The sequence below is a fragment of the Salarias fasciatus genome, chromosome 8 (assembly GCF_902148845.1).
Source record: "Salarias fasciatus chromosome 8, fSalaFa1.1, whole genome shotgun sequence".
NCBI lineage: Eukaryota > Metazoa > Chordata > Actinopteri > Blenniiformes > Blenniidae > Salarias > Salarias fasciatus.
This window is the reverse complement of record NC_043752.1, coordinates 9,273,289-9,295,681: the sequence shown is the minus strand read 5'-3', so window position 1 is coordinate 9,295,681 and position 22,393 is coordinate 9,273,289. Positions and strand designations below refer to the sequence as shown.

The following is a 22,393-nucleotide window of genomic DNA, read 5'->3' as shown; positions in this document are numbered from 1 at the left end:
GAGGGTCAGCGCCGCCCGCTCATCTTCCTCCTTTCAGCCTGTAGAAGGTGAAGGGTGTGTTTTTATAAGGCAATAAATAAAGCACAAGTGAGAGGCTCGTGGCACGGTGCAACACTGGAGCTTATCTGGAGACTGTTCGAGAGAATAAAAATAGAAGAAAATGAGAAATAAAAGTAAAAAAATGAAAAGTGCATTATCAAATATATAAACAAAGGATGCAGAGCAGCAGGTTATTAAACTGCGACTTCTCAAAACACATGAAATGTAAAATCTTTCCGGATGACACACGGCTGTGAGAGAAACCGGGGCAATGGGCTCGAAGCAAGAACTTTTTCAAAGTGAAGGCAGCTCTGAAAATAAACCGGCCTAGTTTCTCCAGAGAAGAAAAAAAAAAACAAAGAGAAGAACCCACAGCTCTGTGAACACAGTATTAAGTTTTATTCAAATTTTTGTTTTTTACATGAAAAGACAAGAGTCACAGTGACTTGACAAAAAGAAAAAAAAAGAAGGTATAAATGAAAGTGCTTGTGAACACAGGAACCGAACTGACGCCGTCTGCTACCGTGACGTTGAGTTAAACCCTTGGCCGGAGGTGAAAGATGCATATTAGACCTGACGACGCCTGTCTGAAGGCTGCGGCTGTTACTGCGTGACGAAAAACAACTCCCTACACAAAGTATTTACCACGAAGGCTACGGGACATGCCGATTCCCAAAACAACAACACAGATTGTTATTTTGAACGCCACACGACAGCTGTTAAAAATTAGACAAAGGTTTATGTAGAAACTAGAAAGATGTGTCAGTAGCAAAGGGACTATGGCAGGGTAGTATCATTAGAGTGAGGTGTGCACTGTTGTTTTTAACAAGCTAGGATTTGCACAAATACTTATAGAAATGCAGCTTTTTTTTTTTCATTACCAAACACCTGATGTTGTCATAGTTACAAATGAAAATAAATAAGTCAATAAATAAATAGTTTCTTGTAAAACTTCTCTCACGAAACTTTTGATTCTTAATTTTTTTTCACAGTCATTCGCCGCGATCTCTGAAACTGTCTGAAAAAAATCCACCTAAAAGTCAGCAGTTCAATCCTTCTCAACTGAACTCTTCTGCTGAATGACGGTGATTCTCATTTTCACTTTTTTTCATCAAGAGCATGGAGAAAGTGAACAGATCGTCTTTGATTCACTAATTTGAAGAAACAGTGAAACATTTTAAGAAATACACTCGTTTTCTTATCCTGGAGAAGGTTGTGCTTTCTGCCACTTTCATGTTTTTTTGCCAGATTTTCTACCACATTGACCAAAACCGCTTGTTTCCTTCAGGGCAGAATGTGGTTTTTATTTTTTTTATTTTTCCAACTAAATCAATTTCATTGATCGCATAAATCCTGGAAAAATCTTAATATTCACCACACGGCGCTCCCGTCTAACATCAAATCAGCGTATTTCTCAAAAAGCAAAAAAAGCATTCCTTTGAGCTCATTAGCTTCTCTTGCCGATTTTAAATCTCCATTCTTGCTTCACACCGTTTCAAATCTAGCTGCACACGTGCTCGTGCACGTCCACCGTCTCACGTCTCACTCCGTCCTCTGCCCCCCCTCCACCCCCCTCTCCAAACCCTCAGGTCTGGCTTCCCAGCGGCGTTCTCACGCAACATCCGGCGAACCGTCTCTACCACCAAAACGCAGGACCGTCATGGGACCTGGCTACAGTAATACTGCTTCTCTACATAAAATACCGTACAGTGCTATGATATCAAGAAAGGAAATAATCCCTAATAAGTTGCTGACGTCCCTAGAGGCCGAAAGGCATTCAGAGCAAAGTAAATGTGCGTAAAAAAAAAAAACCTACTTACAACTCTACTCATCCCATAACATTCAGCGGCACATCGAACGACCTCGATAAAGCTGTGACTTGACGAAGGCAGCTGTTCCTCTGACATTAGGCCGAGTCTGTGGGAAGCAGCAGTGTAAACAACAGTCCTGGTTCTGCTCGTGAAATCCATTGCTATTTTTGCCGTAAACACAAACAGGTAAGAATTATGGTTTTGATCTTTTTCAGACGATCTGTCCGCAGTGATATGAACTGTGTGTGTTAGTTTATAGAACGATGAGTGGCAGTAAAACAGCCCTGATTCGATAGACCTCAAACTCTCTGGCACGGAGAGTCAATATGGCTAATTTGTTTGGAATTTGCTCAAAATGCATTTCTGCCTCTGATTCACCGCGACTCGACTTTTTCTGACAGCCACTGAATTCCTAATCAAAGTACAAATACCAGCACCTGAATCCCGACTTCCCAAAACTTCTCAACCTAAAAACACCCCGATCGAACAGACGAAACCTTCTCCTCCAAGGGGAAACATTCAAAATGATACATTCAAAGCTGAATTCCCAACCCTGACCTTCAAACGTCCGACTCATCACAGCCACTTCACCAAGACCGGATCTCTCCCCGCCTCACACCCGATCCCGTCCGATGCGCCCGGAAACCAAAAAAAACCTCAAATCAAATCCGGATCCCTCCGTTCGGCCGCAGCAGCGCCGCTCTAGGAGCTGATGATCTGACCCGACCAGGTCTCGTGCTTGGTGCCCGGATTGAGGTGGGTGATCACCACCTCCACCGCCTGGATCTTCTGGTTCTTGGGGGGGGATCGGGCACACCTTGTACGTCACCTCGTCTCCTTCCATAGGCACGTACTCCCCCTCGATGCTGGAAAATACAAGACCAGAACATCACGTTTCCATTTATCCACATCAGCACCTTTTCACCAAGATTTTACTTCCTCAGGTTGGATCCAGTTGAAACAAACTACTTTGTGTCGAACTGAGTGATATTACAAGTAAAATCCTGTGATTCTGAACCAGTGTTTTCCTGCAGCAGATATTCTGCTTTAGTGTTTTCTGCTGCTGTTTGGACTCCTTTATGAATTTTTAATTAGTTTATAAGCTTGCGGCTGTTAAAAAAAAAAAAAAAACAGCCCATCATAACAGTTTAACACAGATTATGAGCACTGCGACAGGAGACACGGCGCGTCATGCCACCTGCTGAGGTTCCATTGTTTTCCCAGCTGCTAATAGAAGATGAGATTTTACACGGTAGTAAAAACAAGCTCTTTGGAGAAGCTGCAAGGAAACTCGATAAATTCACAAAATAATTGAAAGGCATCAAGTGTCACTCACTCGGAAATGTGGACAAAGATGTCCTCTCCTCCATGAGAAGGACGTATGAATCCATGACCCTGAGACCTGGAGAAGTTTTTACACACGCCTTTAAATACAGGACCTGATCTGGCTCGCACTGTCCTGCAGAGAACGAGAAGGAGAGACGAGAACGGTGCACGATCAATACTCGGATCTCAGAGAGGTGGAGGGCCTGGAGCAGAGAGGAAGAAGAAGATGGGCTGCGCTCACGCTGAGTATGTGCGGGTGCGTTTGGTGGGCAGCGGGCTGGGCAGCTCCCCGGGCTGCGGCGGCTTCCGCTCCCGCTCCCAAACCCGGCTGCCCTCCCTCAGGAAGGGGAAGGAGAGCTGCAGGGGCGTGCGAGGGGAGGCCAGAGGGAGCGGGGCGTCCGCCGGCGAGGGGCCGTCCGGGTCTGACATCTCAAGCCTGGGACAGGTCTGATTTATTTTTTCTTCCTCTTTTTGGAGGGGATTCGTCCAGTCGTGCTCAAAGGAAAAGCGGGTGGAGGGTCACACCTCCGGCATGGCAGATGTTGGTGAGGCGGAGAAGCTCAGGGCGGAGCTCGGGCAGGATAAGAGCTGCAACAGTCTGTAGTGAAGAAGAGATGAAGATTTAAATAAATACCACATTAGAATAACACAAACATACATGTAATAACAATTAAAGATGAGGCAAACAGGCCAAAGTGAAAGTTATGCTGCAGTGTTGGCCCGGGAGTGTTTACATGTCTCCCTGCTGGTTTGAGTTCCACATGTCAGAGCAGCGGAGCGGCGGCTCTGCATTGAAAGCACGTCCTCAGTGGGTATGAATGGGTTTGCTGTACCTTTCTTATACTCTACATTATTAATGCTGCTGGTTGCTGCAGCATCGTACTCACACACCATCACTAGAAAGCCCAGCAGAGTTTGCATGTTGTCCTTGTGCATGTGTTGTTTTCCTCGGTCCAACAGCATGACTGATTCAGTGGGGGGGTGAATGTGTGGATCGTCTCTTTCAGAGACCAAGCATCGCACCTCGACAGAGAGCCAGTTATCATTTCATAGCTGCGAGATGAGATCTGTGTATCATCAGCCGGCGGCTCGTTGTGACACCCATTGAAAACACAAAGGAGTGTGAGGCAATGTTCTGCAGCGGGCCGGACGCCCACACTAGACCCTGACTTATCACGCTAACACAGACACGGGGTGGCCGTGATATCGGAGTCGGCGGCAGCCTCTCAGCGTTAACGCGGACGCTTGACAAAGCCCGGTGAGATGAGACGAGTGTGTGTCGGAGTGAGTCCCACAGCCTCCATCCGATATGATCGCAGTCTCCGCCTCATGCTGTCAGTCTAAATATAGTGGAGTGAGGAGGGATGGAGGGCGTCTCAGGACCTGACCGCAGGACTGCAGGATGAGGATCAGGGAAAAGTTTCAGGTCAGACAGAAGAACGTGAGTTTTAATAATTGGTAATTATTTAACTTTGTTCCACAAAACTGATCATTTCAGGTGAGGAAAGAGCTCCATGCTGACGATTTCCGCCAACGACTTGAGGTCAAAAACTGCATTTCCTAATATCACCATCGTCATCAGAGGAGTGGCTGTAATGTCTCTAGTTTCCAGGCTGATCTGGGTGAAATAGCAGGCTTCAAACGGCTGGCTGCTGAAGCTTCTCCTCCTCTGGGTGTCATGTCAGCCGTGATGCAGCACACACATCTGTCATCCCGCTGGCACAGACGACAGCCGGGCCCAAAGCATGACTGATGGATGACAAGACATAAATATTGTAGCCTAAATAATTGAGCGGCTTCTCCTGGCCGCTGCTCCTCTTTTCATTAGCTGCGAAATGAGCAGAGCTGTTGGGAGATTTAATCAGGAGGATGTCAGCTCAAGCCCCTGGACTCAGAGGAAGGAAGGGGAGCTGTGAAAAGACTCAGACAAAAGGCCAAAAGCAGACTCCCAGTGAAACCACAGCACTGTGACTGTGTGTGTGTGTGTGTGTGTGTGTGTGTGTGTGTGTGTGTGTGTGTGTGTGTGTGTGTGTGTGTGTGTGTTTTGGTCCTCTGCATCAGCATGAGAGGCACGTCAACTCCAACACACACTAACACACTTTGAACTTGTGATCAGCTATTTTGTTTTAAAAGAAGGAGATTAAAGAAAAAAATTGAGGACTGCCTGTTTGCTGGTGTGTTCTGCGCGTGCCACGCTGAAGGAGCCTGAATAATTAAGAGCCAATAAAAGCCCCTCGGGCAGGTTGTTTCCAGAACATTCTCACACAGGATTCAGGAGGAACGACGCACAGAAACACAAGTGGATCCACACCGGAGGAACGAACGCGTGGCGTGGATGTGCCGAGGCGGATCCGGGACTGGGGCTCGGTCCCGGGCGCAGAGCCACCGCCGCGCAGCGACGCCCGCCCGGAGAGAAGAAAAGGCTGGAGATGCGCGCAGCAAGCCCCGCAAAAAGCCCCGCACAGCCTCCTCCTCCTCCTCCTCCTCCTCCGCGATCAGACGGTCACTCACCGGGGAAGCCGCGCCGCTCCGGCGTCTCGATCCGATCCGAGGCAATTATGTGATTAAATCCGGCGACATGCGAGTCCGGCGGAGGGAGCGCGGGTCTCGGTGTGGATGCGGAGCGCGCGCGCACGCATATTCACACTCACACACACAAGCACACGCTCACACACAGGCGGGATGAAAAGGAGGCAGCAGGGATGGGAGGAGGAGGAGGATGAGGGGGGGGGGGGGGGGGGGTGCTGCTGAAAACAACAGCGGGCTTCACCCCACTACAGTCCGCTCTTTGTTCCCCGCTCGGATGGGGGACATTTCTCCGTGTTTATATCAGTCCGGAGAGCTTTAATTGGAGGATGAATGAGCTGGATTTTCTTTTTATTATTCCCCGCACCCATCTCTGTGCATTGTGCGCGCGCCGCCCCCAAAATCTGCTCAATTTACGCATTTGATGGTTTCACACTGGTTTCACAAAAACACTTTTTCTACAACTAAAGGAACATTTTTAGCTGTTGATGAAAAGATTCCACTAATTTCTCGTGTTCCATTCACTTTGGATGAAGCACGTGGATCCAGAGGGAGGACCGTCAATGCGTCTTTACGCATCTGTGGGTGTGTGAAACACTTTATTCCTCTCATCAGGAGACAGCCAGATATTGATTTTAGGGGGACACAGAAGGGGTTTAAGTTGGACCTGGATGGGTTGAGTGAGCTGCAGTGTGTGAAAGTAAAACCAAACTCTGGGTCTCACTAAAGCAGCCTGAGAAAACAAAGACGAGAATTCTCTGAGCATCTTTATCCACATCACACCGGAACAGAGATGTGTGAGCCATGTTCAGTTAAAGAATAAAACAGAGAGAGTTATATTACATAAAAAGGTAAAACCCTTATTACACTCAGTTGTGAGCCATAATTAAGATTAATATTTCAGATGTGGATTTAAAAGAGATAAACTGTTGACATTCTGCAAAATGCAGATTTCTTTCAAGTCTCCACTCACCTTAATTTTTTTCTCTGTCTTGCTGGTGCATCTGATCCATCTCTCCAGAATAAAACCAAGCAGATTTTTTATCTTTACAAGGATAAATTTGTGCTTAACAACTAATAGACGTCCCCCTACACAGACAGGAAGAGATGAGGGATCGAACCACCAGATTGAAGACTGGGGGTTTCTAAAAACCGAAGGCTGAGTCCAAGCAGGCCAGAGAAAGATGAATAATTCAACCCGGGACAGACTTTAATGACAGCACTGGAGCCGATGTTGATAAATGAGATCTGTGAATTTTTATTTTACAACCCATTGGTATTTCTGAATTACAGAAACGATAATCTGGGAGAGAAGAAACACAAACACTCAAATGCACATGGGACCAGACACTTTACATACACAGTGGTTTGAAAGGAGGGGGGGCAGGGCGTGAAGCCTTCATCTGATGGTGCAGCGAGTTCGCAAGGTCCAGGAAGTGATGTCTCGTTTCTGATCTGACTAAGGTTTTAATGTTTTTCTTCTTAAGATAACACGAAAGCTGGCACGATACCCTACAAAAAAGGGTGCTGAAAATACAGGATGGAAAAAACTCGAGTCCAAGTTTACCCTGTGTTTGAGAAATAAAGCTTTTCATGGTAATGCATGAAGGATCGGGCTCTTCTGCAGAGAAAAGAGTGGATAAATAAATTAGTGGGCGAAACCAGATGATGGGTTTGACCTTGTAGAGGCGCGAGGAGCGATCGGGAGTGCAGCTTTAGGGAAGACAGCTGTCGGGAAGAAGAGAATGAGAAGCTATTTTTTTTTGCTTTGTATTGACGCGCATGTGCCATGAACGCTGGGAAACTTTCACAACCGTCTGCAACACTGGCGAAGCGGGATGTCATGAGTGCAAACACGGCGCATTAACCACGCGAGCTGCAACGCTCTCACGATGTCAGCTCCTCACGCTCAACCGATCTTACGCAGATCAGATCGAACTCTCCTGGACGCACAGAAGTACACCCACCTGACCACCAGGGGGCAGCCTGACTCAAATGATCAGATAGATGTTGATTTCTGGATCAGTTCTGAATGTGGCGAATGCAGATTCATCACTGGATCCAAAAAAAAAAAAGAAGCAACAAATAGAAGCATTTAGCTGTTCAGGAAGAAATCGAAAAGAAAAACACAGAATCTGATTGACGGTGGATGATTAAAGCTGATCGCTGCCATGCAGTGCTCGACACAATATAAAAGCAACAATTTGTAGGCAGCGGCTGCTAAAAAAAGAAACCTGGTGGTTCATCAGATGACAGGTGATAGTAATAATCTGCCCCCCCGTTTCGTTGTGAAGACAGGCTCTCTAACCATTCCTCTCTGCAGCATCTGGAAGTAACTGTAAGTTCAGATTCAAGAGCCATCTGACCGCTGATCAAACACCACTGCTCCAACATCGACACCGGCTCCACAATCAAGACTGAAGTAATTCTACTATATTTATCTCTCAGAGGTATACTGCTGTCTTACTTCAGGCCGAACTGTGAGCTCGATGCAGGTGAAGAAACCATTCAACTGACATTCTTCATTCTCCTCCTCCCTTACAATCCCCCTCCTTCCTCCGTGTTTTCCCTGCACCATCAGTGCTGCAGCTCCTTCATCCTGTTGAGGGCGGAGCCTGCCTTGAACCATTCGATCTGCGTCTCGTTGAAGGTGTGGTTCAGCTCCAGGGTGTCCTCGCTGCCGTCGCTGTGCTTCACCACCGCGGTCAGAGGCTGCGGGGGCGCGAGGAGACGAAGACATCGTCACATCATTGATGTTTAGAGTCAAAACAGGCTTTATTTTCCCAAGCTGCTCGGTGCGCGTACCTTTCCGGGGGCAAAGGTTTTCAGTCCTCTGATGGAGATCTTGTCATCGGGGAGGATCTTGTCGTAGTCTGAAGGGTTGGCGAAGGTCAGCGGCAGCAGGCCCTGCTTCTTCAGGTTCGTTTCTGAAGACAGGAAGGAGACACGTTAGTCAAAGCTACAGCGTGCGTATCAACCCTTCAACGCTTCCAATAACAATAATTCAAAAAGTAGTGGAAAGCAGAAGATGTGAGCTTTGTACAGAAATACCAATCATTACAGTTTCCTCCAGGAAAGGCACCAGCCCTCAGTTCTGATCTCTGAGCCGGTACAGGTAATATTTCCCGACTGCACATTACTCTAATAACTACATTAGCATTAGAAGCTGTTTACTCTCTAGTCTGGAAGAAAGTGAGACTGTCTCCAGCAGCAGAAAACAACTCAAGTCTTTCTAACCGTTTCTGCTTCTAAAAGCAAAGGACAGATGTGGGTGTTAATATTGATCTCCTGGCTGCCTCCAGGTGAGAAAATCAAAGTCCACCATCTTGCGGTACAAATATTAACCCTGAACTGGTCCCTCCCTGTTTGGGGAGGGTTTCCTTGCGATTCTCATAATGCTGTCATTTTTTCCTCTTTCTCAAACAGGTTTTTCTCCAGATGCATTTGGTTGAGGAGAGTGCAGAATTTTCTCCCATCTGCTCCAGTGCATTTTGGAGAGAAATTTTCTCGCTGAAATTCAAATAATCCCACATTTGCACAAACTCGCTGTAGCTATATGGATAATCCTACAGACATGAAAATCTCAGGACACATTTTCTCATTTCTTCAACCGTACAAACTGGATGACAAAGTGCTGATTCACTGTCATGGCTGCTGGGTGCAGCTTTTCCATCTTTTTAAAACTCAAATCAACTATATTTTCAACTTTTTTCGCACCCTTCAGCTTTATTTCAACTTCTTTCAGCTTTATTTAAATTTATACCCTTCATTCAGCTTTTTGTTCCAACTTATTTCAGCATTTGTTTACTTTTTCCACTTCATAAGGTTTTTCAGTTTTAAGCCAACTTTTTTCAACTGAACGCATTTTTCACCTTTCTTCAAAATTTTCTTCTTCTACGTGAAAGTTTAACTTTGTTCACCTCAGCATTCACACTTTTTGGTGGCATTTTCTATAAAACACAATGAGTCCTATCCTATGAGTCAATGTACAACAGCTGACACGATAAGCAATTGATTTTTAAAAATGACTCTATTTATTAAAATTTTTCCAGTTAATATTCAAATTGAATCTGTGTTGTGGGGAAAGCAGAGCACCTGGAGAAAACCCCGTCAGAATTTCAGTGCTGTAGAGGAGAGAAGCGACCGGCCCCCCAGCAGCAGCTTCCCTCCTCTTATTGACCAAGGTCACTCTTCTTCCTCCTCTGAAACAGCCTTCTCCAGAAACCCTTGTGCCCGTTGTTCCCATGGTCCCTCTTGGTGTCCTGTTTTGTTGCCAGTGCCTCCAAATCTTTGAGTTCTTTCTTTTCTTTGACTGCTTCGGTCTCTGAAGCTGTGATCGTGCCCTCAGTTGTCCTTTTGACATCTACATTTTTTGTGTCTTCATAGACAACATTCTTTTTCTCCACCTTCTTGTCTCCATTGTGTCTCTTCTTGCCACGACGCCTCCAGAAGCCTCTTTTTTTCTCTTTCTTGGCCTCGATTGTCTCCACTAAAACTTTGTTGACCTCCTGTAATCTGATCTTCTCAGATTGGAAGCTATCTTTCTCAGCCCGGAGGCTCTCCTTCTCAGAGTGGAGTTTCTCCATTTCAGCCCGGAGGCTGTCTTTCTCAGCCCGGAGGGACTCCATCTCTTCCTGGAGGCTCTTGTTTTCAGCCCGGAGGCTGTCTTTCTCAAACTGGAGGGTCTCCATCTCCTGATGGAGGCTCTTGTTTTCAGCCTGGAGGCTGTCTTTCTCAAACTGGAGGGTCTCCATGTCAGACCGGAGCGTCTCTGTGTCAGACCGGTGGGACTCCATTTCAGCCTGGAGGGACTTTTTAGCCAATGACACCTCATTCTCCACCCTCTTCCTCTCCTCCACCTCCTGCTTCAGCTTCTTCTCAAGAACTCCAAGCTTCTTTCTCCATTCCTGTTCTTTTTGCAGCTCCTGCTTTCTTCGGTCATCCAGCAGCTCAGATGATTTCTTCAGCATTGCACACATCCGCCCATTTTCCTTCTTATACTGAGACAGCATCAAGTCTGAGTCTCTCAGCCTCCCCTTCAGTTCATCCACTTCTCTTTTGAAGCCTCCAATGTGCTTCTGGAGTGTGAGGTTATCTGCCTCGGCCCTGGTCGCCTTCTTTCTCTCTGCCTGCAGCAGTTCAGACATCTTGCGGAGCTCCTCTTTCACTGATTTGTCTTCACTGTGTTGCCTCTCCTGGTTTATCTTTCCCTGGTCCTCCTCCAGTTGGGAAATTCTTTTCATCAGCCCCTTCTGATCTTCAAGAAACTCCTCACATTTTCCTGTTTTCTCCCTCAGTTCATTTTTTAACTTCAGAATCTTCAGTTCACGGTCTGTAACCGTCTGAATGAGCTCATCAATATGAGCGCGCATTTCTAAAAACTCAGGAGGACAACGATTACGACGGCGGGGGTTCCTGGGGAATCCTCCTCTCCCCCTGGGATGCTGATATTCAGTCATTTTCGCAAATGTGTTCAATAAAACTCAAATGTGCTGAACAAAACTCAAACGTTCTAACTAATGTGTCAGTCGGTGCTGTCGCTGTTCACTCTGAATGTGTCTTCGATGAACGTGAAGTATTGATCAAAATCAAATCAAATCAAATCGACTCGAAAACGGCTCTGTCTGTGCTCTAGCAGCTGCTCCACTGGGGGCTTCTGGTAGTTGTGACAGGAGAACCAGACCAAGCTGCAGGTTGAAGCTGTCTGATGACATCACAGCCAGAGCAAAGCAATATGCAAATGAGGCTGCCACTACTGTTTGTTGTTAGCAACGATTGCTAGGGCAACTGTGATTGTCTTCAGCTGTTTTTTTTTTTCTGTTGTTTCTCCTCCTTCAATCAAATGATGGCCCCATAGTGGATTCTCAATCGGTTCTCAAACAACAACTCATTGTTGGAGCCCTACAAATCCCATTGGTGTTGTGTTTTCTAACTGTTTTCTAACTCCGTGACCAAACACACACACACAAACAAGTATTACAGCCACTTTATTGAAACTTATCTTTTACTTGTGGCCTTTGCTTTCTGGCATTTATCAAGCCCTCGTATAATTATTTGATGTCAGCAAGAAACTGACGGTCAGTACTTGCACGAGTACTAGTACTCATCCTTTAAAAAAGGGGGATCTTGCATTCCTAACAATCTTAATTATTTGCTAAATATGTGGAAACTAGCTTAGCTGTTAAAATAAAGGAGCATTAGACAAATGCATGTGTAGGGTTCTGGGCTTCACTCTGTGTTTAGGTTCTCCAACATTAACAAACTAACATTCACTTCTCATATTAAAGTACAAGAAAATGTTGGAAATAAAAAATACGGACTAGAATTAACCAGCCCAACCTGGACGCATCCTCCTCTAATTTGCGTTTGAGTTAAGAATATTAAATTATTGATGTCTAAAAATCCTTTGAGTTGTTTGAGAGGAATCATTCTGCAAATGCAATACAAAACCATCTTTCACCTCAACGCTGAACACAATAGAACACTCAGCATAACCTTTAATGGTTTTTATACCATCCATCTGGTTTGGCTTTTGGGAAACTGTTCATGTAATGGAGACCAGGTCTACGTGTTATGCTGTCAGTGTGATGCTAAGATATAAGACAAAATGTCAGTAAATTTTAATAGTTCTAGAAACATGAGACTGTTTCCATTCTTTCAGATTTAGACCCCAACTAAAGCACAACTTTTCAAGTGAAAATGCATCAAGTTAGTTTAGTGTTTACGCGTCAACATTTTGAAAACCAGGTGGAAACGGCAGGCATGCTCAAAATGTTGCAGTTAGCATTCCGGCCATGAGTTGGTGCTGTAACTCTAATCTCCTGTTTCAAACACCCAGTATTGCAGCAGCCTTTCCTACAATTATGAGCTGCCGAAACGTTTTTATTCTCCGTGCTGAGTAAAGATGAAGTACCGTGAATCCTGGCGAAGCTCTTGACGATGATGGCTCTGCCTCCCAGATGCCTGGGCTCCAGCGCTGCGTGCTCCCTGCTGGAGCCCTCGCCGTAGTTGTCGTCTCCAACTGCGACCCACGAAACACCGTTTGCCTGCACATCAAACACAAAACACAGCGTGAATGGAAACTGGACCTGTTTGGAAGTTTCGGCCGAACGGCAGCAGCTTGTGAACCTCGTCTCACCTTGTAGTGACGGGCCACATCGGGAACGCCGCCGTACTCTCCTGTCAGGTGGTTCTTGATTTTGTTGATGGCGTCGTTCTCGCTGTTCACCGCCCCGATCAGCATGTTGTTGGAGATGTTGTCGAGGTGACCGCGGAACTTCAGCCAGGGCCCTGCGGCGCTGATGTGGTCTGTGGTGCATTTTCCCTTCACCTGCAGGGATTCGAATGTTTCAGCTCCAACAGGCGCCAACACGGCAGACAGAATGCTTAAAACCCCCAAACAAGCTGACAAACCCACCTTGATGAGAACCAGCAAGTCTTCCAGATCGTTTCCACTCCACTTGTCGAAGGGCTCCAGCAGCTGCAGCCGGTTGCTCTGGGGGCTGACGTCCACCCTCAGGCTGGTGCCGTCGGCGGGAGGGTGCTGGTAGGTGTCCTGGCCGGGGTCAAAGTCCCTCTTGGGGAGCTCGTCTGCGCTTGGGGGCTGCAGCTTGAACTTCTCGCCGTTGGGGGCCGTGAGGTAATCGGTTTCAGGGTTGAAGTTTAGCGTGCCGGCGATGGCGAGGGCTGTGACGATCTGAGAGGGGAGAGGGGAGGCATTCAGCCCTGATGTGTAAAATCTGCGAGTGCTTGACAGAGGTTCCTGTCCGCTCACCTCTGGTGACGTAACAAAAGCATGTGTTGCAGGGTTAGCGTCATTCCTGGCAGTGAAGTTTCTGTTGAATGAGGTGACGATGGTGTTCTTATCCCCCTTCTTAATGTCACGTCTGAAAACAAATGCAAACAGAACAATAACTCAGTCTAGTCAAGTTAAACGATTACGATCATGTGCATCGTGGTGAAAACTGCTGTTATAGTTCACTGCATTTCTACCTGTCCCATTGTCCAATGCAGGGTCCACAAGCATTTGCCAGAACCACACCTCCCACGTCTCCCAGGATCTTTGACTAAAGACAAACACAAACACAACAAACGCTGTCATCAATCAGCATTCTCGCACAAGTGATGACAGTAGAGGAATAGCAACACTCTGCACTCACATAACCGTCTCTCTCAATGGTGGCACGGATCTGCTCTGAGCCGGGGGTGACGGTGAACTGAGCTTTACATTTCAGGCCTTTGTCCAGTGCCTGCTTGGCCACGGAGACGGCGCGGCCCATGTCCTCGTAGCTGGAGTTAGTGCAGCTGCCAATCAGGCCTGACGGAAGAAAGGATTCAGATAAATACATGCCTTTACGGGCGCTCTCATGTTGTAGGCAGCAAAAGCGTGACTAAATTCAGCCCGTTATGGATTATTTGTCTTGCTCTTACCAACTTTGACCTCCAGAGGCCAGCCGTTCTTTTCAGCCTCGGCGCCGACTTTGGACACTGGGTGAGCCAGGTCAGGAGTGAATGGTCCATTAATGTGGGGCTTCAGCTACACACAGAAAGAGCACGGTGAGGAGGCGGCATCTCAACAGGGTCAGGATGTTAACGTCAACTAAACCTGTCCGATATATAATCTAACATTCACAGTGGACTGTACAAACACTGTGAGACATCTGTGATTCATTTCTAATGGACTGATAACATTAACACCAGTAAATCCACTTTCTAAGTAAATGTAGAAGCTTTGCAGTAACATTCAAACATTGAAGTGTCACTTGTTTTATTCATGATATCTGTATGAAAATAGTTGAACATCCACTCTGTGAAGACTGAACAGGCTCGGGCTTGTTAACGACGACTCTCTGGGTCACCTTGATCACGGGTTTTTTTCCCGTCTTTTAAAAGGTAAATTTCATAACGGTGTTATTAAATCACTGGACATTGGACGGTGCTGAGAGCAGACAAAGACATGAACCTTTCTTTGTGAAATCAATCATTTCCAGATATAGTTGATAAATTGCAGGGTGTGTGCACATTACTTCCTGGACTGAATACTTGAAGTCAGTTTCAAAGTCGAAAAAAAGGTTACTTCTAATGTTGAAAGTTGAAGTTTGTTCTTGAGGCTGTTCTGCTAATTTCAGAATGGTTTACATTGGGGGGTTTTTATCATCTAAATGTGGTGACGTTGAAGTGAATTGGTCTGCCCTTTCACATCATGAGAACAGCAGTAAGAATCCCCGGGTATAAAGACTTTCCTCTGTGGATTTCACACATTTTTCCTTTGCATGAGTCTGGTTTTCTCCACATCTCCTTCCAAAGTTCAAAAACCTGCGTTTTAAGTTAATCAGTGTCTCTGAATTGTCCGTACGTGTGACTATCTGTGCCTCTGTGTTTACCCTGTGATAAGGTCCACTCTAAAAATCCTATGACCCCGATTTAGAGGAAACAAATATAGAGCAAAGGTGAACCAAAGAAATTACAGGAAACAAGTTTAAGCTGCAGTTTCTCGGTGCGACTTCCAGTCAGAGACCTCAGAGACAATAATCAGAACAAACATTGAGATCATTCAAGAAAAAGGAGCAGCACCTCATCCAGATTGAGCTCTATAATCTGGTCGTACTCGCAGCCTTCGTCTGGTACCAGCAAGTCTGAGTACTCATCAGACAGGGCAGCGATCTCTGAGGAAAACGAACATGGAGGATGGAGATGCAGTGATGAGACACGTCTGATACCGAGTCATATTCATACCAAAGACACTTCCACCAAACTTCATCAGTACGCTTTAGATCCCTCTCATCTATACCTCCACGTCCAGTCTTCTCCAGGTAAGTCCTCATGCGGTGGTTGTAGGGGAACACAGAGGTTGTGGCTCCAATCTCTGCTCCCATATTGCAAATGGTGGCCATTCCTGCACACAAGAAGACTTGTTATACTTGGAAAGACATAATGTAATGACTGTGACTTAATATCCCATATTCAAGGTCGAATGATAGATTTACTCACCAGTGCAGGAGATGGAGTCGACCCCTGGTCCGTGGTACTCGACGATGGCTCCAGTGCCTCCCTTTACCGTCAGGATGCCCGCCACCTTCAGGATCACGTCCTTGGGAGACGTCCAGCCGGAGAGGGTGCCGGTCAGCTTCACACCAATCACCTTTAAGCAAGAGATCAGGTAAAAAAAATTAGCTAAAATGCACAAGGAAGAAAAAAGAGGCGACAGTTCAAATGCAAGTCGTATCCTGCTGACCTTGGGACACTTCAGCTCCCAGGGAATTCCCGCCATGACATCCACTGCATCGGCTCCACCGACGCCAATGCAGATGGAACCGAGTCCACCACCGTTTGGTGTGTGGGAATCTGTGCCGATGAGCATCACTCCAGGATAAGCATAGTTCTCCAGGATGATCTGAAAAGACAGAGAAATTCAACCAGGAGTGCAATTACAGCATTGCACCCAAAACCATGTTAAACCTGAAGTAATGATACCTGATGGATGATCCCAGAGCCTGGCTTCCAGAAGCCAACGCCATACTTTGCCCCAGCACTGGACAGGAAGTTGTAGACTTCCTGGTTGACTTCCTATCAGCAAAATAAAGGCCACTACTTAGTTTCAGGTGCCATATTAAAAAAAAAAAAAAAAAAAAAGAACTATCACAGTACTTTCGTGGCTCAGTTCACCTTCGCTCTGGCCAAATCCTTCACCCCTCCTATCTGGGCCTCAATCAAGTGATCGCAGTGGATGGTGGATGGCACGGCCACCTTCGGCAGGCCACTGCTGATGAACTGCAGCATGGCCATCTGGGCGGTGGCGTCCTGCATGGCCACGCGGTCAGGCCGCAGGCGCAGGTAGGTACGGCCGCGGTCAATCTCCTGGTTGTGGGGGTCATCGAGGTGGCCGTACACAATCTTCTCTGAGAGGGTGAGGGGCCGGTTGAGTCTGGAAGTGACACATGAAAACACGTGTGATCGTGAGAAGTGCCAAGGAAATGTGCATGAGAGGACAATGATGTGTGGGATCAGATCAACCAATTGAAACAAACCAACCTTTTCCGCACAATGTTAACGTTGGAGTGGAGCTTCTCGTAGTTGATGAAGGAAGTGGGCTCAAAGCGGCTCATGGACACTTGAGCCTTGGCTCTGTAAGCCGCTGACACATGCAGGCGCCGTGCACCATGGCCCAGCACCAGCTGGAGACAGTAACAACATAAACGCACAATTACGGGCACAATCAGATCAGAGAGTAACTGTGCAACATAAACAAAGATTAGTGCTCTCCACAAAAACTTTGTCATCAGTTTTTATTTCATTTTTTTTAGGTGGCTTTGGGGAACAGAGGTGAAAGTGCAGTGACTGGGTAAAGATAATGTCTGTTGAACTCTGCCAAAGTGAACACATAACTTCCATAACAGGCAGCCAGCCGGTGGATGAAAAGCTGTTTTGCAATCAGCTCTGGAGTGTCGGATGTCAGAGCGTCCTGAGTGAACAGAGCATACCAACCCCCACATGAGGACAACCACAAATACACTGAGTGAATACATTCTCCAGAGACTCAGGTCCTTTTAGTTGATCTGTAAACACTTGTGCATGTACAGAGAGGCTGTAGCTCCTTTATTTTACATGAAGGTGTGTGTGTGTGTGCTTAGAGTCACAGTGTTTAAGATGAAGAAAAAAAAAGTAACAGAGGAGAAGTGGAAACTTGTGTTTCTCTTCGTGGGAACAAGAGATGTTTGCGTAGCCTTGAGCAGGGAGCTTAACCCACCAACTGAAGCGTGAGCCTCCACAGTTGCAGCTCTGTATAGTTTCTAACATTTTTCCCGCCTTGTTCTTATCTGTGCCCAGACAGCTGTAGACCATTTTATCTTTTCTTCAGTCGCATGAGGGAAAATGCTGAGTTTGTAAGAAAACCACTTTGAGATGACACACAGATTCATTTGACGCCAAATAAATGAAATTGAATGAAAGGGAAAACATTGGAGAAATGACATGTGCTCCACCTTAGCAGCCACTCGGTAAGAGAACGAATAGTCACAACGAGAAAATGGATCACCAAAGTTTACCAAGAAGCCCATCCATGGCTTTACACACTACAAATCTAATCAAACAGTCTTAAAAATGAATGCACTGCAACACTAATGCAGCCATTTTTTTTTAAGTTTCCTTAACTGAACCCTCTTGGGGAAATTACTTGTCTATTCATAGTTCACCTTGAATACAGACATTACTATGGGACCCGGCGCTTGGAGCCGGTGAGGGTCAGGGCTCTGCTCAGGCCTATTGTGGAAATACTGTAATGTGGGACTCAAAGATGAAAACCTCTAATCACAAGTTTGCTTCTCAAACCTCTAATTCACAACTGGAGGTCACAGTCTGTGCAGTTAGGCTAGTTTAACCAATTGGCAGCAAATACTTTCCAGAGGGAACCACAACTATGATCATAGTCACAGAGATGCAGTTTATAACAAAGGTTTGCTCTGGTTCAGTAAAATTGTGACAAAAAGCAAGACTCTTAGGTTTTCTCCTCTTTCTATAAAGATCTAAATAAATGCTTTCTTAACTGTTTTTTACGTGTTTGTTATGTACAGTGACCTAATACGTCTTGAAAAGCGCTGATAAATAAAATGTATTATCATCATTTAGGAAACCAGAATGGCGACAGCTGACTGTGTGAATCTTCAATTAGAAAACATAACTTTCAAACAAACCACACTTTTTCAAGTTACAAAACTCTCCATTGAATGCTACTCGTCTTTTGTTTTGTTTACAAATTAAATGCCCTCAGGATACTTTCTTTCTTACCTTGTTTCAGGTGGACAGATTTTGTATTCAGCCTTAACAAGTAGCGTACTTTACTAAATATGTATTTGTGTTCTTTATCTTAGAGGAAATTACTTTGAGAGACAGATGATACAAATGAAGATAAAAATTGGATAAAAAAGATATTCATGAAAGAAAGACAAATAATGTGCATGCTGAGACCAGGGTCATATGGAAAACAACACATAGAAGTATAAAATATCATTTGTGCATGTAATCTTGAGGATAGTATTGACTTGAGTTTAAGCCCGTTTTTTGAAGCGTTTTTTTTATGACATCAAGCTGCTGACACATCTAGTTTCTTTAAGACAAAACATACATTAAAAGTAACTCAATGTCAATAAACTGAACTGAATGTGTGTGATTGTCTTTCCCTCATTGAGTCAAGGGTGTGACATGCCTTCACTTCACTCACAGTCAGCTGCTCACCTATATAATGATATAAAAGATGATCATATGATGTGAATAAGGTATAGATTGATATTGTCACATTTCCATCTCTTCTGATGAGCTATTGCACCTTTGGAACTTGCCACACATTAATGACCAAACTAATATAACTTCTAGTTTCTCAAGTACTGAACACTCAGAACAAAGCCTTGTTTCTCAGACATGTCCAAATGTTAAACATTGATTTTCACTGATAACCTTTAAAGGACAAAGCTGTGGGCTTCTCTGCTGTGTCTCCGGTTTAATGCAGTGCTGTGATTTCTAACAGAGGTCAAACACAGTTCACTCCAGGTAAAATAGTTTAGTCTCTAGGTTATAAACCAGCAATAAAAATCACAACACTCTGCTAGCATTGACATCATGTTAAACTAAGAGCAGTTCAGACTGACTATTTAAATCATCCCTGGTGCAAATCCCATTCAGAAAAGCAAGGATTGTGTTGATACATTATTTCATTGATATGAAAAATATAAAATGACTGTGTGAGTGGTGAGCTGCTCCTCCTGGGAGCTCTAACCTTGTGGTTAACCTTGCTCTCAAACGCTTAGCTCCACTTCTATACCCATCCTGACGCCGTTCGGTTAAAAGTTGCACATGTTTATAAAACCATGGATGTCAGTAGAGGGGCCAGCTGTGGTTTATTAACCCGCACAGAGAGCAGCAATCTGCCGCTGGACGACTTCAGGGCACGTCGGGACACGATGACCTAGCCGGCTAGCCGAGGACCGCTTCACAGCTAATTAAACCGTTATTAACACACACGGGGCTATTTCTGCGCCACAGTCGCATTTATTCACGCGTTTACGCTCTGGAGTAATGGGTGCCAATGCTCTAAGGAGGACAGCCGCAGTGTGGATAGAGGTTTGAGTGTCCTACCTGGAGTCGGGCTGCAGTCAGACAGTAGGTTGCCATTTTGTTCACTGACAAAGATGTGAGCGTTGACGTGACGTCACTTCATTTAACAGCGTTTTCTTCTTCGTGTATTTACTGAATCTGACAACAGATATGTGTTCCCGTCCCCTACTGGAAGTGGTGAGAATATCACTTTGATTTAATGTTTAGAATAATAATACTTTAAGATTGATATTCTACATCATCTTGTTTTAATGCATTTGATTTATTTCCTGCAAAGCACTGTGATTTGCTTTGTGTCAAAAAGTTACCTCGCCTTGCCATAAACATAAACATAACATACATTTTAAGTTGTCTCGCTTCAATTTTAACAATCTAATAATGAATTTGACCAAAAACTCTAAGCGAGTGAGAATCTCCCTTCTTACTGTAGGTTATGGTTATCCAGTACTGCGGCACTGCTTTATGGAGGGTGTCTTGCTGTCTGGAGCCTTTAGGGGGCGGTAATGGCCCTCTTCTATTCATCTGTTTCCGGGTCAAAGTTCACAGCTAGACCGACTCTGTAGCGCTTTTCTTACGTTAGCCGACGATGGCTAAACATCACCCAGATCTTATCTTCTGTCGGAAACAAGCCGGTGTTGGTATGTTTCAAAAAGTTTTCACTTTGCGAACTTATTTTGTAGTTTATGGTTTGCATTGGACGTTTACTGTTGTTGGTTTTTTTTAGCTCCCGCCGCGGTGCTAGCGGCTACAGCATGGGCTTCATTCAAGTGTGCTAGCTGGAAAATGCTAACGTTAATGTTAACAGACTTTAGAAGATACTCGTTATGTTTTAAGACTGTATTATCTGTCAGATGGTATTCCTTAGTTTGACCTCACTGAAAATGTGAACTAAAGTGTGTTTTGTCTTGTTTCCTGCAGCTATCGGAAGACTGTGTGAGAAATGTAAGTTTTTAATTTAAATCTTTTTTTCAACAGGATAAACGCAGCTTTATTCTTTTTAGGGTTCTAAGTAAATGCAGGAACATTGAGCATCTATAGCTGAGTTTCTTGTCTTTACGTACTGTTTTATTAGATGTTTCCATTCTCACATTATCATTGACTTCTGTTTGTCATTGTGTTACTGCTCTCTCCACTCAGTCTGTTTACATTTTTTTTAAAGAAATACTGTTACCAAACACTTGAAGCTAAATCATTTAAATGCAGTTGCAAACATAAAGTACGCTTTTGATTGGAGATGTATACATTATTATTAAAAATCAATTCATCATTCAAGTTATTCATTGTTTAATTTTCTGTGATTTTTCAGTTCTGATTAACACTTTGTGAAAGAAATGCAGTTTATCATCAATAACCCTGACGTTTATTGTTGTTTGGCCAGTATAACATGACAAACAAGTGCATTACCATGGTAACAGGATGTGTTCCTGACTTCTCCCTTCTCGCATCCGTTCTGTCCTCCCAGGCGATGGAAAATGTGTCATCTGTGATTCGTACGTGAGACCGTGCACATTGGTGCGAATTTGTGATGAGTGCAACTACGGATCTTACCAGGGACGCTGTGTGATCTGTGGAGGCCCCGGGGTGTCTGACGCCTACTACTGCAAAGAGTGCACCATCCAAGAGAAAGATGTGAGTGTTCTCCTCGTCTTGTCACTTTGTCGTCCAACTAAAGTGGTTACACTGAATCTGTTGGGCCATTGAACAAGGAAATCACAGTATTGAACTCAAACCGAGTTGAAACCCCTTGTTAAAGTTCTATTCTTCGTCTGTTACAGCGGGACGGATGTCCTAAGATTGTGAATCTGGGCAGCTCCAAAACGGATCTCTTCTATGAGAGGAAGAAGTACGGCTTCAAGAAGAGGTGAAGACAGGATGAGCCTCCTGTTCTAGTTTTTCAGGGGGGTTTTTTTCTTCAACACTTTTGAGAACTTTTTTTTGGATTTGTCAATAAAGCTTGCTTTTATATCTCTGTTTTCATTTCTCCATGTCGGTTTTATTTCTGTAAGTTTTATAACAGCCGAAGAAGCGCTGACTAGAGATTACAGACTTGGGATTAAAAGGTTGTTGGTTTGAACGCCAATGCTGACAGGTTGACACTGTTGCCCCCTGAGAAAGACCCTTAACCTCAACACACACAGGCAGCCTGCTGCTGTTAGAATGAGTTGGTAATAGGATGGGTCACAAACAGTTAATTTCCTCAATTAGACCAATAACTTTTCTTTTTATTCTTCATCATAAGAATGTTGTTGGAGTCAATGGTTCTGCACAGCTGATTGAAATGAGCATCACACTCAGCTTTTACAGACACTTGTATATCAAATGACGGTACTGGAACACATCCAAAACATTCAGTTCATATATATAAATAGCTATGGCTCAAAGAGAGTTGGATCAAATGATTGTTAAGACTCAAGATGTGCTGCAGAAATCCGGAGGTGATGGAAACCAAGATAACAGAAGGGCAAATGAAAAACGAAGGGGGAGTCCTGATCATGAATAATAAAGCACCAGCCATATTTGTATGAGATATGTCAGGGACTTCATGTATATCGTCTTCTAATATAATCAAAAACACATAAGTCCTG

General features: G+C 44.9%; 3 protein-coding genes across 3 annotated transcripts; 1 reads left to right on the top strand and 2 right to left on the bottom strand.

Annotated features, from left to right (window-relative positions):
• Positions 1-2,108: 2,108 nt before the first annotated feature.
• On the bottom strand, positions 2,109-5,737 carry csdc2a (cold shock domain containing C2, RNA binding a). Its single transcript, XM_030097735.1, is given in 5 exon segments — positions 2,109-2,654; positions 2,656-2,716; positions 3,187-3,309; positions 3,418-3,774; positions 5,688-5,737. Coding segments are annotated over 4 exon segments (474 nt in total). The 5' UTR covers positions 3,606-3,774; positions 5,688-5,737; the 3' UTR covers positions 2,109-2,552.
• A 1,199-nt stretch (positions 5,738-6,936) lies between these two features.
• On the bottom strand, positions 6,937-19,865 carry aco2 (aconitase 2, mitochondrial). Its single transcript, XM_030097688.1, has 17 exons — positions 19,830-19,865; positions 16,734-16,876; positions 16,368-16,626; positions 16,176-16,268; positions 15,937-16,095; positions 15,693-15,843; positions 15,493-15,597; positions 15,276-15,367; positions 14,133-14,238; positions 13,862-14,019; positions 13,695-13,768; positions 13,477-13,588; positions 13,120-13,398; positions 12,841-13,032; positions 12,616-12,748; positions 8,508-8,629; positions 6,937-8,414 (listed from the first exon to the last, which is right to left on the bottom strand). Exons 1-17 carry the CDS (start codon positions 19,863-19,865, stop codon positions 8,280-8,282), a joined length of 2,349 nt encoding a protein of 782 aa, XP_029953548.1. The 3' UTR covers positions 6,937-8,279.
• Positions 19,866-20,348: 483 nt separating this feature from the next.
• On the top strand, positions 20,349-21,785 carry phf5a (PHD finger protein 5A). The gene is made up of 4 exons (XM_030097738.1): positions 20,349-20,446; positions 20,727-20,750; positions 21,271-21,437; positions 21,584-21,785. Exons 1-4 carry the CDS (start codon positions 20,395-20,397, stop codon positions 21,671-21,673), a joined length of 333 nt encoding a protein of 110 aa, XP_029953598.1. The 5' UTR covers positions 20,349-20,394; the 3' UTR covers positions 21,674-21,785.
• Positions 21,786-22,393: the final 608 nt, after the last annotated feature.

What these genes read in the sequence shown, in the direction of transcription:
- phf5a (XM_030097738.1), top strand. Translation starts at nt 20,395, where the DNA reads ATGGCTAAACATCACCCAGATCTTATCTTCTGTCGGAAACAAGCCGGT. An exon ending in TCGGAAACAAGCCGGTGTTG is followed by an intron (nt 20,447 to 20,726) that starts GTATGTTTCAAA and finishes TGTTTCCTGCAG; the next exon opens with CTATCGGAAGACTGTGTGAG. An exon ending in GCACCATCCAAGAGAAAGAT is followed by an intron (nt 21,438 to 21,583) that starts GTGAGTGTTCTC and finishes CGTCTGTTACAG; the next exon opens with CGGGACGGATGTCCTAAGAT.
- aco2 (XM_030097688.1), bottom strand. Translation starts at nt 19,865, where the DNA reads ATGGCAACCTACTGTCTGACTGCAGCCCGACTCCAG. An exon ending in AGGATTTGGCCAGAGCGAAG is followed by an intron (nt 16,269 to 16,367) that starts GTGAACTGAGCC and finishes TTTTGCTGATAG; the next exon opens with GAAGTCAACCAGGAAGTCTA. An exon ending in CGACTCCATCTCCTGCACTG is followed by an intron (nt 15,598 to 15,692) that starts GTGAGTAAATCT and finishes TCTTGTGTGCAG; the next exon opens with GAATGGCCACCATTTGCAAT.